The following is a 15,620-nucleotide window of genomic DNA, read 5'->3' on the forward strand; positions in this document are numbered from 1 at the left end:
ATCTGATTAAAGGAGTAGTGGTTAGAGCACAATCAGTTTCCAAAGAATCAACTGACCACTGAATTACATAATTTCCTATTTCCTGCCTGTGACTGAAGACAGAAGCTGTGGAAGGGTGGAACTAGGCTACTTGACAAGGTTCTTGACTGGACAGATACAACTTTGTTCATCATTGTTAGATTTGTAGTATTTTTTATACCATAAAAAAGCATTTGTCTTATTTTCTTGTTCTTTATGTTTAGATTAATAGGTCTTCTTCTAAGCTCTCTGATTGATTCACGAGTTACCTTCTTTGTTGATAAATGACAGGAAGGAGTAACAGAAAATGAAGCTGATGTTTCAGCTACATTTCATTTCTATTTTTTGTCTCTACATGTCTTCAGCAACAGCATAGGAATTTGAAGATGAGGCTGTTTTGAAAAGGCTAGCATTAATTTGCTGTTTTAGAGCATATTATTTTTTGTTGTCAGACCATGAAGCATTTCTTTATAACTTTATCCAGTCACTTCAGAGGTCAGTTGATATCCTATCAGCTCATATCAGACTTTGTACACGTTGTGGCGTGTACTTAATCCAACAGGAAATGTGTTATAAAACGGTTTAGTATGGTCCACTCTGCATCAGTTTGTGGTCTGAATGTTGCAGTAAAAACCAAAGAAGCGTGACAGTGAAAGCCTGTCTCTTTAAAAGTTTGTAATTTGTTGATACAGATAAGCTTGAGACAAAAGACATTGGAAACAAATAAGAGCAAGATCAACTTTGGCAACACAGTTTTGTCTGAGAAGACTGATTTTAATGGAAAATGTCAAATCACTTAAGTAGGGTACTAAAAATGTAGGCTATATTAAAATGTAATGCCCACTGGATTATATTTTGCTAAACCACTGGCTTGTCATTTTGATTATTTTATTTCATATTTGTTAAATTGTTATTTAATCTAAAATACTTAAACACCTATTTTTTATTATTCTCCATTTCTCCATATTATTCTTTTTTATCTTCTCACTAATTCAGCATGAATTCCACTTGAAGACGATTAGCATCACTCCCAATGTGTCCAGTTTACAAGGTCTGTATGTAGTATCACACCCACTTGCTTACACAAACGCAAAAAAAATAAACAAATCACTATTCATTCACTGAGGCGAAAACACAAATGACTGAATATACAAGGCTAACAGAGGCGTATTTATATTGTATATTTCCCACATTACGCTCAACCCTTCAGCAAATCTGATCAAATGTTCGGTTGAGGTCACTGATGCTGCAGTGTACTTCTGCCAATTACATTTTCCAACAACAACTGGTGTTAAAACAATGTATTGAGTAGCATGAAAAAATTAAGAAATCAATGCATAAAATACAAGTACAATTTCATAATTTGTACAAATAACAAAGACATTTTTGGACTTGCCCAGAGTCTGTAGAGCATGGCTACCCGAGTAACAAAATCAGTTGCCATCATAATCCACTTTATGACATTAAAAAGTTCTTGATTGATATCACTGACCAGAGAAAATGGTTACATTCCACACAACTATCGAAACAACCTAAAATCACTATTCACCCATAAATGTTGGTCTTGTAACCCAATCCTGTAATTTAAAATCAATTACTTGCAAAATGTCAAAGAGCCACTCTTCACCACCAGACAGAAAGGCCGTTGCTCTAAAACATGAGACCCTCTGCTGTCCAACTCCTTTGATGTTGTGCAGAAAAAGAAAGCTAGTATTGGGTTCTAACACCACAAGGCAGAATACAAAATGAGAGTAATTTTATCTTTGGGTGCATGATCTATTTTGTATGAAACCATTCCATCTAACTTTTATTATTGTCATTGAGGAGACATTTCTGTCTATGGGTCTCCATCACCACTCATCACTGTGCAGCAAACAAATCTGTGCCAGGTACACCTGGATTTAGACAAAGGTCGACTTTCAAATAATTTTTCTATCGACGAGATATTATCTAACAGTGGAGACATAATTTGACATCAGCATGTGGAATGCTCTACTGATGTTATCGAAATAGCAAAAAAATCACGGGTGATTGCTTCTGGTGTATAAAATTCAGTAAGCCTGCCAAATGTTTTCAACCGAGAAAAAGATAAAGACTTAGGTACACACATGGACCCCCCAACACACACACACACACACACACACACACACACAACAGAACAGAGTGCAATTTGCTTTAATTAGTGAGAAGTTATACTCTCAATCAGTGCGACATCCAGACAGAAGATGGTACAGGTATTAGGGCCATTTTAGGTTTTAAAAGAAAATTACCAAACTGGGGGAAGGGGGGGATTATATTTTCAGAAAAAAAAACTTTCAAATATTCTCTGAGATTAAAAAGTCATCAATTTGTGTGAGAAAAAAACTCAGAAAAAAGTGTTCACCTCACTTTGCAAGGCTGGATCAACCTAATCACACCACAGATGCCACAACAGGAAATGCAACACGTACATTATAGTAAGGAGGTCAACAGCATAGAACATGGCATGTACAACTTTGATCTTGGAAATTCAGAGATCTACCCCGGTTCCCCATCCCCCAGCTCCGTATTTTTTTTCTTTTAACCTATAATGGTCCTAGAATGGTGACCTAAGGACAGGACAAAATATTGTACAATCTGCCTTCTAGACAAAAGCACACAGATTATTACATCATTTACTTCCAGAAACAGACATACCTGTATAAATTGAGATAGGATGTCTTTAAAATCAGAAAAGGTCAGACTGTACATTATTAGGCAAGAGAAACAAACTCAAACTTAAAGTAAAAAAAAAAATATGTACAAACATTCATCATTTTACATTCTGACATATATGTCAAACAATTACATGATGCATTAAATAACCTGTACTTGAGGCTCTGTGAACACTTAAAGGCACAGTATTTCATGATACAGACCAGTGCATGGCTCAACAGTCCCTCATTTCAGAGAAAAGGCTGGGGAGCTCTGTTTTTACAGGCACTTTATCCTGGCAGAATTTGATAAGACTTACAAGGAGGCTTTCATGAACTTCATTGACACCAACAAATGTACGTAACAGGAAATGGAAGATCATGTCTTCATAGGCAGGAAAATCTGTGTGGAGAAGCTGGCAGCTCCAGTGTCGTGCAAGTGATTTTCATACAGACCACGTACAACAGGTCATTAAAAAGCTACAAGCTCTGGTCATAGAATGTTGATGATGAGTCAACTTGACCTTGTGAATGGAGCCAGTTCTCATTGGCCTGGACTTTCTATTCCAAGGACACAAGAGGGGTGCAGGGGAGACACACACATACAGAAGCTCTGCTCTCCTGTCATTTACACACACCCATCAGGAACCTGCTGCTGGCTCAGGATCAACGACTACTGACGGTTTTGAGCTAGGGAAAAAAAAATACAAAAATACACATAGTGTTAGTCACCAAGCCAGACCAAGAGTGCATTTTTTTTTAATCTAATTTTGCTTTGCATTTCCTGTCTGTTTGTGAGTGTGTGTGAAAACAAAATTGTTATTTTAAGTAACAGCTTTACCACTCCACTGTAAAAAAAAACATCACTGTGGCTGACAGCAAGGAACTGCCACTGTGACATCACATTCCATGGGCCTTTCACTAGCTCTGATCTACACAACCAATTTCATAAACACAGGTGTTGTCAGATGTGTTTACTCACCGGTGTCTGGGTAGTTTTTCAAAAGTATACATTTTTACTTTTGTTGTGTGAAATGTTTTTCTAATGTTTCATAAATCGCTTTGGACAAAAGCGTCTGCTAAATACTTGATCCATATTCACCTGTCCACTGACTGAAGGCTGAGTGTTTACTGTGACGCTGGCCTTGAATTCAGCTCTACAACCCCTGCGTCATAGTGGACTTCTTTGGACTTTTTCCTGCAATCCCAAAGAAGAGGAATGGTCAGAAAGAACAGGACGAACATCCAAGCCCACTTCCCCAACACTACTACACTCACTATCTAATGACCCCAACGTGGGTGAGGACCCACCCTGCCCATTGAGAGTAAAACTGGTTCAAAACAAGATCCAAAGAAAGAGGTGAAAAAGAGAGAGAACAACTGAAAGGCAACTAGAGACAATGACAAGAGAAGAGATTAAAACTGAGATAAAAATGTTTAAAATCACACATAAACCCAGAACTCAACAGACAAAAGGCCACAGAAACACAGACAGAGACAGACAGACAGACAGAAAGGCATAATTAGACTACAGACCAAATGTGCTCTTACTTGTAACACCAACATACTGAGAAGAAAACAGAGGTAAAATCAGAATCTGGGTTTTTCAATTTAGCATGTTTTCATTTTGGAAAAGACAAAAACACAACATGACGTTCAAAGTGCAGTTGGGATATTACATCTTGGAAATGAGAGTATGGTCATGGAAACAGACTACAGAGAGCTGTCAATGAAAGTGCACCTACCAATACACAAGACGACGACAACAACAACAGCAATACCTGAAGACAGACACAAGCACAGTTAGTGAATCTGCTCTTCTCCCTCAGAAACCCCACACAAAAGAACCCGCTTACACAGAAGTATGTCAGCCAGTGTCATCTGAATGTAAACCTACCGATTATCCACAACCACCACCACGAGCGAACTGAATTGAAAGAGAGGAACACACACAGGTTAATTATGCAAGAGAAGGACCCTCCCTCCAAACCGAACCAATGATATCTTCACACCTCAGCATAGACAGACAGGCTGATGTTTCTTACCTTCACACGTGGGAGGTTCGTTCGACCACTGTCCATCAGGTCCACATTTCAACTGAGGACTGCCAACCAGTTGGTCCCAAAACCAGTGGGTGCACTTGTACTTAATGATAGCACCAGGCACATAGGGACCACCTGCCCCCTCATAGATGATGGCATTGGTGTTACCTGGCTGTGGACATCCCACCGCTACAGGAATGAACAGATGTGCATCACAACTTCAGATATAAGTAGCAATGTTGAAACATATACATGCAAGTCCCTCATGCAGACAAATACACACACACTCATACACATACAGTAATGTATACAACATCAGATTCTGTATCAATTGGGAATTTGGTTTGTTTTTAGGGGCATTTAAAATATTTATGCAGTAGATTTTAAAGCATTCATATATTTAATATATATCACAAGCAACTGGATTGAAATCACTGAAATAATTACTAACCATGAACTACTGGGGCTTTTTCTTGAACATTGAAAATAAATGTATGTGAAAAACGTAGAGAAAGGAAATATTCTTGGCCATCAATAAAATCAAAGAGAATATACGAAAAAATAAATGTTACAAATAAGAAACATCAAGGACCAGATTGGGCTAAGTAGTCTTTTTTTTACTTTAACTTTCGTAACTTTTGCCCTATAAATCTAAAAAGTCCCTCATGCAGACATATAAACACACCCTCATACACATACAGTAATGTATACAACATCAGATTCTGTATCAATTGGGAATTTGGTTTGTTTTTAGGGGCATTTCAAATATTTATGCAGTAGATTTTAAAGCATTCATATATTTATTATATATCACAAGCAACTGGATAAATCTAAATCTCTAACTATGATGCGCGCACACACACACACACACACACACACACACACACACACACACACACACACACACACACACACACACACACACACACACACACACACACACACACACACACACACACACACACACACAGCCATGTGTCAGCAACACTGAAGTCAATGCTTGAATAGAACATGTAGAAAGGACTGGTCATACATGAAGACTATCTTTTGTATCCTGGCACTTGTACTTGAAGACAGAGAATGCAGGTCCTCCCCCTGTCCTTGTATGATGTAACCATCATATACAAAAAAAACAAGTAAAAAAACGAACTAAATTTGGGCCAATTGATGTTGCCATGTTTGAGCCCATTAGTGCCATTTAGAAGATGACTTGATATTATCTGATTTAAGAGCATGTCGGAGTATCAGTGGAATACGGACTCCACCTCTGGGCTCACATTCGAAACCTGAACCGAGCAGGTCACAGTGATATATACTGTATATATACTGTATATCATGAATCAAGAGTCTTATAGACAGCAGTTTATTGAAATTACGGGGAATGTCCAGCAGAACTGGTCAAGAGCCCCTCATGCTTATGCTTATCTGAGGGCTGAACTGACAGAAGGACTGTACCTTTAGATGGGGTGGTTTCCTTCACTGGTGTCCGTGGAGTGGTTTTGGCAGGTTGGACGGCTACAAAAGTATATAAATCTCATAAATGCCTTTTATCAGTCTCCATCACAGCCCTTCCACAGAGCAGAGCCTCACCCTCAAAACACAGCAGGACAGCACATGATCCCAGAGGCCAGAGAAAATAAACAAGTTTGGATTTCACTTTGCTTAAAGTGACCATGTGATCCAAAGGTGCTCACCTTAAGACACTCTAACATAAGGCAGGGCTCCACTATATCTTAGGTGCATGACTGTTCTCTGTTGTAACACGAGTACACATACTCACCTGTCTGTACTTAATGTTCAAGTTGTGGATTAAGCGCTGTGTCCACAAGGGAAGGTTATCTATAATCTTTGACTGAAATGTCCTAGCCTGACACATCACCTTATTGTGACATCCTGACATCTTGTACTTATATAGAGTACAGCAGAGTATATACTTATATAGAGTACAGCGGAGTATGTAGAGTATGTCTCTGTTGTCCCTATATTTGTATAAGCAGGCTTAGGACGTTACACCACGACATCACTACAGCTGACACACACACACACACACACACACCTATTACTAGCCATCTATCCAAGTCAAGCCAAAAATCAAATCAAACTGGAGTAATATGATTGGTCTGGATTTGGGCCAATTTGGGCTGAGCTGAGAAGAATACTGAGCTGAGAAGGACAGAGTGACCACAGGGTAATCACGCACCAAAAACAAAACAAAATAAAAATACTACTAATAAAAACAAAAACCTCAAACCCCTAGCGTCTTACAGATGATGGCCCCACCTACCTGATGAAAGTAAGATTTAAACAAAGACGGAGGAACGAGAGGGAAGCGTGTGTTTGAGTCCAAGAGTGTGTAACAAGAGACTAGCTGTGGCATGATTCATGCAAGGTTAGGTATTACACACGCAAACAAGCAAACTTCTAAAATGTGTAAAACCGGTTGGACATTCACACTTGGTTTACCTTCACATTTTGGCATGACAGACCAACCATTCTCCATACAGACTATTCTGGCTTCACCAGATACCATCTCGAATCCCTTGTTGCATTGGTACGTGAGGGTAGACTTGTAGCCATAGGGACCACTTCCTCCCTGAACACGTTTGGCATTTGGTATGACCGGCCTCGAGCACTGCACCTCTGTGGGAGAGAGACACTGTCAGTGGGTAGACCATAGAGATATGGGTGGAGACCATAATGCTGTGAAACACATAAACCCTATTCCAACAACTTACACCTGAAGGGACATGCTAGGGACAAGGCTAGCAATCAAGACTTTCCAGCCATCATGGGTGTGCCTCCCATGTCTGTGGTCACTAGTTTAGACAACAGAGCAACACTGTGCTTCACACAACACAGGTTAATCAGGTTCTGTAAAGCTACACTGAGTTTAGAGGGGTGAGTTGATCAGATCCAGATTTTTTACTAGGGACAAAAACTCCAAATTGGTCCAGTATTGAGTCAGAATGCTATAGAAAAGGGTCACTTAAACATGATGAGGTTTACATTCAACAACATACATTGGATGGTTGTAAATCCAATAATTTCAAACAACTCTATTTGACAGTTTCTGCACTATTTAGTGGTAGACAGGAAACTGTAAAAACAGTCTTCAATGGCAGGAGATAAAATGCTTCAGAGAGGGAGCATGTTGACACAAAACAGCTCCCTGTTGGGTACATCAGAGCAACAGTGTGGAAGGACTGGATATAGTGTATAAGAGTACATAACAATCCAATAACACTGTTGGCACTTGTTTACAAAACCACTTCAGTTGAGCTAGTTATCCAACCCCAAGAGCACAAAGAATAACACACACAACTCTGACCAGAGAATGATGGCAAATTCAGTATCCTACTTTCCATGTATCATGAGAAAGGTAATATGGAGTACAAGTACCCAGCAGACCAAGGGATATAGCTAGCTATAAAGCTAGTGACAAACATACTTTTGCATCTGGGAGCTTCAGTCCAGTCCCCATTCTTGCAAATTGAGTCACGTTCTCCAAATAAGGTGTAGTCTTCATTACAGACGTAGCGCACCACACTGCCATGGTCATACTGTTCCTCTGGGGGTGACTCAAGTTGGCCGTTCTCGATTGATGGAGGACGGCCGCATTTCACCGCTAAAGAGAGAGACAAAGCAGCTCAGAGGAGAGGGGAAAAGGCTTGCAGAAAAGTTATTCTCGCCACATTTGGGGCAGAAGGACTGGAGTGCAGCTGCGAGAAAAAGGGTCTCATACCTTCACAACGGGGCTCTTGACCATCCCAGGTCCCATCTGCCAAGCATGATCTGCTGCTTTTTCCAAACAACTGGTACCTATAGAGCAAGGCGCGCACACACACACACACAATCACATGCACCCATGATATAATACAAAAGCACCTCGAAGGACACAAATACACAGCCATAGACTAACACACTGATGTCCATGAGTGCATACACAACACAATGCAACAATACCGATGTAAAAAAAATATGAAGGTTAAGCATGGAGTACACACACACACACACACACAAAACTTATTATGGAGAAAACGAAAACTTTTCGGTGTTGGGAACAATCATTTCTGTGCTACATGTCCTTCCTTCCTACCCCCCGCTTCCTTTCTCCGACATCCAAATACTAACATCAAAATGAAAGATCGGAAGACAGACAATCTATTAGCTACAAACCAGCAGGGGCATGAACATTCACACAGACAAGCACACAGCCACCAACACGTCATCCAAGACATAGTGAGCTTGAAAATGAGAGGACCACACTCACCCCTCATTGCAAATGGCTGTGATAGTAGAACCAAAGTCAATTCCTCCTGTCTGGTCATATCTACCATTACGCAAATCCCCAGGGTTACCACAGGATTTTTCTGGAAAACATCCATCGACACACAAGCATGAGAAATGTATAAGCAGGCTTATACAAAAATCAGATTTTTGGGTGACTTCTGGGTTACGACAAACAGCACTGGACTCTGTGTTACCACTGTGTAACAACTTACCACGTAATCAAGGGCAATTTATAGAGAACATGTCAAACTTCAGAGTAAAGGAAATACTGTAGAACAGTCAAGGCTGTGCGTTCCTGATCAAGTTTACAGGCATTTTCACTCAGTTCATATCAAATATATTAGTCATTCTGAATTGATAAGACTTGTGGTCACTTTTCTGTGTCATGTAAGAGGGTGTGTGCGTGAGTAACGTATGTGTGTGCCAGTATGCTGTGTCCGAGTGGGCGGATGAGTGCGTTTTCTTGCTTAATTCATGCTTGTTGTCACTTCAAGTGTTTTTCAGTGACTTGTTGTCACTTCAAGTGGTTTTCCCTCTTTGGTTTTAGTTAGTGTGTCATTCTGTTAGCGATGTCAGTATCAGTTATGGTTTATACCCCAGTGTAATATTCCTCATGTGACGTGTGTCAGTATCAGTGTTGAATTACCTGTGCTCAATAAACAGCAAGAATGCCAAAGAGGAAGCTGACTTCCTACTTTCCAAGTTAATAACCGCATGTTAAGCCTACCGCCATCACCATCATCAACCAAATTTGTTAATGCCATTTCAAACATGGAGATGTGAAGTTACTTTTGCACGTGAAGTCCTGTGGATTTGGGTTCCACTTGCCGCCCTGACACGTTACTCTTGGCGGCCCTGTTAGAGGCGCATACCCTGGGACACAACTGAGCTTTTCAGAAGAACCTTCTTCAAACGTGGCACCAACCAATACAACGTTATCACTGAGGTCTGGCTTTGAGCATTGTCCTGTAGCAAGAGGAGAGGAGAAGTGAAAAACAGAATCTTGAATATTTTTTTTAACATATTTTTATTACACCTCACATTCCTGTTAAAACAGCAAACCAGTCCAGCTGTCATTAATAGATATTCAGATAAATCAATTAATAAAACACAAATAACATTTTAGAAGACATTTTTGGACTTGCCCAGACCCTGTGTAGAGCATGGCTACCTGACTAACAAAATCAGTTGCCATCATAGTCCACTTTATGACATTAATAGATAGTTGTTAAAGCACAAACTACAAGTGGGAAAAGATTTCATAGAAAGTTCAGACCACTGTGGTCTTTCAAAGCCTCTAGAACAGTAATGTAAGCCTTAATGGTCACCATAGACAAATACACCGGTCAGGGATCATTTGCTGTGCAGGGACACAGTATTTCGTGTAAAAGATGGCTAGTAAAATTTGACACATCATCAACCTATACATTCAGTCATATATGTAAGCTGGGTTTCTTGAGTTTCATAGTTTTTGAATGTTAAGGTTACAAAAATAAGTGCGAGTCATTTCAACATAGCGTTACGACCTTTAGAAGTCAAGGAGAAACTGCTGTCTGTTCGGCACCATCATAATAATAAAAAAATATAAATACGTTTTTCCAACACCGATCATAAAGATAATACTACGCCTTACATCCATTACAGAAATTCTACATGTTTCCATAAGTCACATTCAACAATAGCCTCCTACACAATGAATGTTCCTGAATACGTCAAGTAGAACATCTCACCGTGTATTTCCGGGGACAAAAGGCACAAAATCCACACACATCCCAGGATCTTGGGGAGCAGCATTATACTCATGCCCTTACTTCTCCACAGATGCTTTTTGAAATTCAAAACTGTTGGAGGTCATTTACCCAGTTCTCCCACAAATTGAAGGTCCACTGCCTGTCCTGTGCTCTCTTGGGTCTGAAGAAGAGACACGTGAAGTTCAGCACCTTGCGTTTTCGTACGTGACGTTTTCTAGAGAGGCGTGAGTAACAAAACACAGTCTGATCAAGATGGCGAGGAATTACGGTTACATGTAGCATGAAAAAGTTTACAAGATTAAAAAATGTCTGGGCGACCATTAGTGTCTACATCAACACGGATCAGAGGCGGACTGGGGGGGTTAGTGGCCCGGGAGCAGTCCCCCTGCGCACATATTCTGCCTATAACACTATAAAACTGTGAAATTGTCAGGGTGGATCACTAACCGCCGCCGCCGCCACGCCCCTCACCCGTGCACATATTCTGCCTTCAGACTATTTAGTCTAAATTTTAGACTGACGTGAATATATTGGACCGGCCCAAACCCCGTCGGCCCACCGGGGATTTCCCCCGTATCCCCGATGGCCAGTCCGCCCCTGACATGATTTGTTGTTTATATTCTACTTGAACTTAATCAGGGCAAATAGACCACTTTAGATCTTAGTTTAAGTACTCGAACTTTTGAGCTACATCCCAGACACCACACCTACACACTGATGAAAACATCAAACATAAAAACTTTGACAGGTCGTGGATTTTCAAAAGATATTTTCTCATTTGTGCTTATTGTCGACCAGGTACTTGAATGCGAGTCATGTCGTATAGTAAACACTGTTTTCGAACTCGGAGATAGAATCTTAGCATGAAACCCTATGGCCACTCTGACTGTGTTATCACGACAAGCACATATCCCAACGCCACCAGTGTTTGACGGAGAACTAATGTCAGCTAAAAAGAACCAACAACTACAACAACCATAGATAGAAGCACAACAACGATATGTGAATGTGAAACTTTAATGAATAGTGCTGCGAACAAAAGCCAAACTGGAGGCTACTAGGCTATAGCTAGTGATAGGAATACATGCGATACATTTTTACAATAGCCTAATATTTGGTGCGAACTGCAGTGCAGCGGATCTTAACCGACGTTTGGATATCACCGAGAATGTATTGATGAATATCGTAACAATACAGTAAAAATGCAATTGCCACAAGCTCAAATCACTGACTAATTTAGCAAACCAACTAACGACAGGTTAACGATATCACCTTTGAGCTAGCTTGCTTTAACAGGTTAAATAACGCAACGTCAGTAAGGTAGAAACACTGTTACGTTAGTGTTAGTCTAGTCATCGCGACAGCAAAAACAGTAATTCATCAAGCTAATGTTATTTCTCCCATTTAAAGTCTTACCCTTCACTTTCCTAGCCGAGCAAACTGAATGTTGTGCTATCCCAATGAATACTGTGGAACGAGTACATTCGTCATTACCGGTCCACGCCACGCCCTGGCAAGTAGGAAAACGTCCAAGATAAATGCAGATAATTTCTAATAGGGCTCTGGTAAATGTCGTTCATTGCACTATTCTTAGATGGTTGATGATACAAATGTATAGATGATACAAATTACTAGATTACATTTTGGGGGCATGGTGTAGTCAGACCCTATGAATGATCTATATCAAATTAAAAGGTTTTTATCTTGAATACCTTGTTGTCCAAAAGAGGAAAATAACATTTGAGATTCAGGGGCTTATCTGGTCTATCTAGTGACACAACACAGACTTACGTGTTCCAACAATAAAATAGGTTTGGGACTGGCTATGGTACATTCGTTGAAACTCTCTAGAACAGACTTTTGTCTTAGTTTAATGGGGCAGCCAATTTCAACACATCTGATTAAAGGAGTGGTGGTTAGAGCACAATCAGTTTCCAAAGAATCAACTGACCACTGAATTACATAATTTCCTATTTCCTGCCTGTGAATGAAGACATAAGCTGTGGAAGGGTGGAACTAGGCTACTTGACAAGGTTCGTGACTGGACAGATACAACGTTGTTCATCATTGTTAGAGTTTTAGTTCAGTTTTTTGTCTTATTTTCTTGTTCTTGTTTAAATTAATAGGTCTTCTAAGCTCTCCGATTGATTCACGAGTTACCTTGTTTGTTGACTTGGTACACGTTGTACTTAATCCAACAGGAAATGTGTTATAAAACGGTTTAGTATGGTCCACTCTGCATCAGTTTGTGGTCTGAATGTTGCAGTAAAAACCAAAGAAGCGTGACAGTGAAAGCCTGTCTCTTTAAAAGTGTGTAATTTGTTGATACAGATAAGCTTGAGACAAGACATTGGAAACAAATAAGAGCAAGATCAACTTTGGCAACAGACATTTTTGTCTGAGAAGACTGATTTGAATGGAAAACGTCAAATCACTTAAGTAGGGTACAAAAAAAATGTGGGCTATATTACAATATAATGCCGACTGGATTATATTTTGCTAAAACACTGGCTAGTCATTTTGATTCTAATTAATATTTGTTAACATTTTAATTATTTAATCTAAAATAATTAGTCAAACACCTATTTTGTATTATTGGTACTTCTCACTAATTCAGCAAGAATTCCACCTGAAGACGATTAGCATCACTCCCAATGTGTCCAGTAAGGTCTGTATGTAGGATCACACCCACTTGCTTACACAAACGCAAAACAAAAAAACTAAAAATAATTCTGCAGCATTCATTATTCATTCACTGAGGCGAAAACACAAATGACTGAATATACAAGGCTAACAGAGGCGTATATTGTATATTTCCCACATTACGCTCAACCCTTCAGCAAATCTGATCAAATGTTCGGTTGAGGTCACTGATGCTGCAGTGCACTTCTGCCAATTACATTTTCCAACAACAACTGGTGTTAAAACAATGTATTCAGTAGCATGAAAAAATACAGAAATCAATGCATAAAATACAAGTACAATTTTATAATTTTAACAGCAAACCAGTCCAGCTGTCATTCATAGATATTCAAATAAATCAATGAATAAAATACAAGTATAATTTGTACAATTTACAAAGACATTTTTGGACTTGCCCAGAGTCTGTAGAGCATGGCTACATGAGTAACAAAATCAGTTGCCATCATAATCCACTTTATGACATTAAAAAGTTCTTGATTGAAATCACTGACCAGAGAAAATGGTTAAATTCCACACAACTATCGAAACAACCTAAAATCACTATTCACCCATAAAAGTTGGTCTTGTAACCCAATCCTGTAATTTAAAATCAATTACTTGCAAAATGTCAACGAGCCACTCTGCACCACCAGACAGAAAGGCCGTTGCCTTAAAACATGAGACCCTCTGCTGTCCAACTCCTTTGATGTTGTGCAGAAAAAGAAAGCTAGTATTGGGTTCTAACACCACAAGGCAGAATACAAAATGAGAGTAATTTTATCTTTGGGTGCATGATCTATTTTGTATGAAACCATTCCATCTAACTTTTATTATTGTCATTGAGGAGACATTTCTGTCTATGGGTCTCCATCACCACTCATCACTGTGCAGCAAACAAATCTGTGCCAGGCACACCTGGATTTAGACAAAGGTCGACTTTCAAATCATTTTTCTATTGACGAGATATTATCTAACAGTGGAGACATAATTTGACATCAGCATGTGGAATGCTCTACTGATGTTATCGAAATAGCAAAAAAAATCACGGGTGATTGCTTCTGGGATAAACATTGGTGTATAAAATTCAGTAAGCCTGCCAAATGTTTTCAACCGAGAAAAAGATAAAGACTTAGGTACACACATGGACCCCCCAACACACACACACACACACACACACACACACACACACACACACACACACCAGAGTGCAATTTGCTTTAATTAGTGAGAAGTTATACTCTCAATCAGTGCAACATACAAACAGAAGATGGTACAGGTATTAGGGCCATTTTAGGTTTTAAAAGAAAATTACCAAGCTGGGGGAAGGGGGGAATAACATTTTCAGAAAAAAAACTTTCAAATATTCTCTGAGATTTAAAAAGTCATCAATTTGTGAGAGAAAAAAACTCAGAAAAAAAGTGTTCACCTCACTTTGCAAGGCTGGATCAACCTAATCACACCACAGATGCCACAACAGGAAATGCAACACGTACATTATAGTAAGGAGGTCAACAGCATAGAACATGGCATGTACAAGTTTGATCTTGGAAATTCAGAGATCTACTCCGGTTCCCCATCCCCCAGCTCTGTATTTTTTTCTTCTTTAACCTACAATGGTCCTAGAATGGTGACCTATGGACAGGACAAAAGATTGTACAATCTGCCTTCTAGACAAAAGCATACAGATTATTACGTAATGTACTTCCAGAAACACACATACCTGTATAAATTGAGATAGGATGTCTTTAAAATCATAAAAGGTCAGACTGTACATTATTAGGCAAGAGAAACAAACTCAAACCTTATTTTATATTCTGACATATGTCAAACAATTACATGATGCATTAAATAATCTGCACTTGAGGCTCTGTGAACACTTAAAGGCACAGTATTTCATGATACAGATCAGTGCATGGCTCAACAGTGCCTTATTTCAGAGAAAAGACTGGGGAGCTCTGTTTTTACAGGCACTTCATCCTGGCAGAATTTGAGGCTTTCATGAACTTCAATGAAGCCAACAAATGTAGCAGGAAATGGAAGATCAGGTCTTCATAGGCAGGAAAATCTGTGTGGAGAAGCTGGCAGCTCCAGTGTCGTGCAAGCGATTTTCATACTGACCACGTACAGCAGGTCATTAAAACGCTACAAGCTCTGGTCATAGAATG

General features: G+C 39.5%; 1 protein-coding gene across 3 annotated transcripts; it reads right to left on the minus strand.

The window, feature by feature from the left end:
• Nucleotides 1-2,177: 2,177 nt before the first annotated feature.
• LOC116220293 (complement factor H-like) lies at nucleotides 2,178-10,884 on the minus strand. Of its 3 annotated transcripts, XM_042707622.1 has the most exons (13): nucleotides 10,753-10,884; nucleotides 9,812-9,988; nucleotides 9,003-9,102; nucleotides 8,475-8,551; nucleotides 8,181-8,357; nucleotides 7,196-7,372; nucleotides 6,188-6,247; nucleotides 4,736-4,921; nucleotides 4,588-4,617; nucleotides 4,436-4,471; nucleotides 4,242-4,257; nucleotides 3,793-3,888; nucleotides 2,178-3,380 (listed from the first exon to the last, which is right to left on the minus strand). In XM_042707622.1, the coding sequence occupies exons 1-12, from the start codon at nucleotides 10,823-10,825 to the stop codon at nucleotides 3,819-3,821; spliced, it is 1,179 nt and encodes a 392-aa protein (XP_042563556.1). In that variant the 5' UTR covers nucleotides 10,826-10,884; the 3' UTR covers nucleotides 2,178-3,380; nucleotides 3,793-3,818. The 3 variants fall into 3 exon arrangements, 2 of the variants coding, with proteins under 2 accessions (XP_042563556.1, XP_042563557.1); XR_006152367.1 differs by lacking the exon at nucleotides 4,242-4,257 and having other exon boundaries at nucleotides 10,753-10,865; XM_042707623.1 differs by lacking the exon at nucleotides 6,188-6,247 and having other exon boundaries at nucleotides 10,753-10,864.
• Nucleotides 10,885-15,620: the final 4,736 nt, after the last annotated feature.

This window comes from Clupea harengus, chromosome 4 (genome assembly GCF_900700415.2).
Source record: "Clupea harengus chromosome 4, Ch_v2.0.2, whole genome shotgun sequence".
Classification (NCBI taxonomy): domain Eukaryota; kingdom Metazoa; phylum Chordata; class Actinopteri; order Clupeiformes; family Clupeidae; genus Clupea; species Clupea harengus.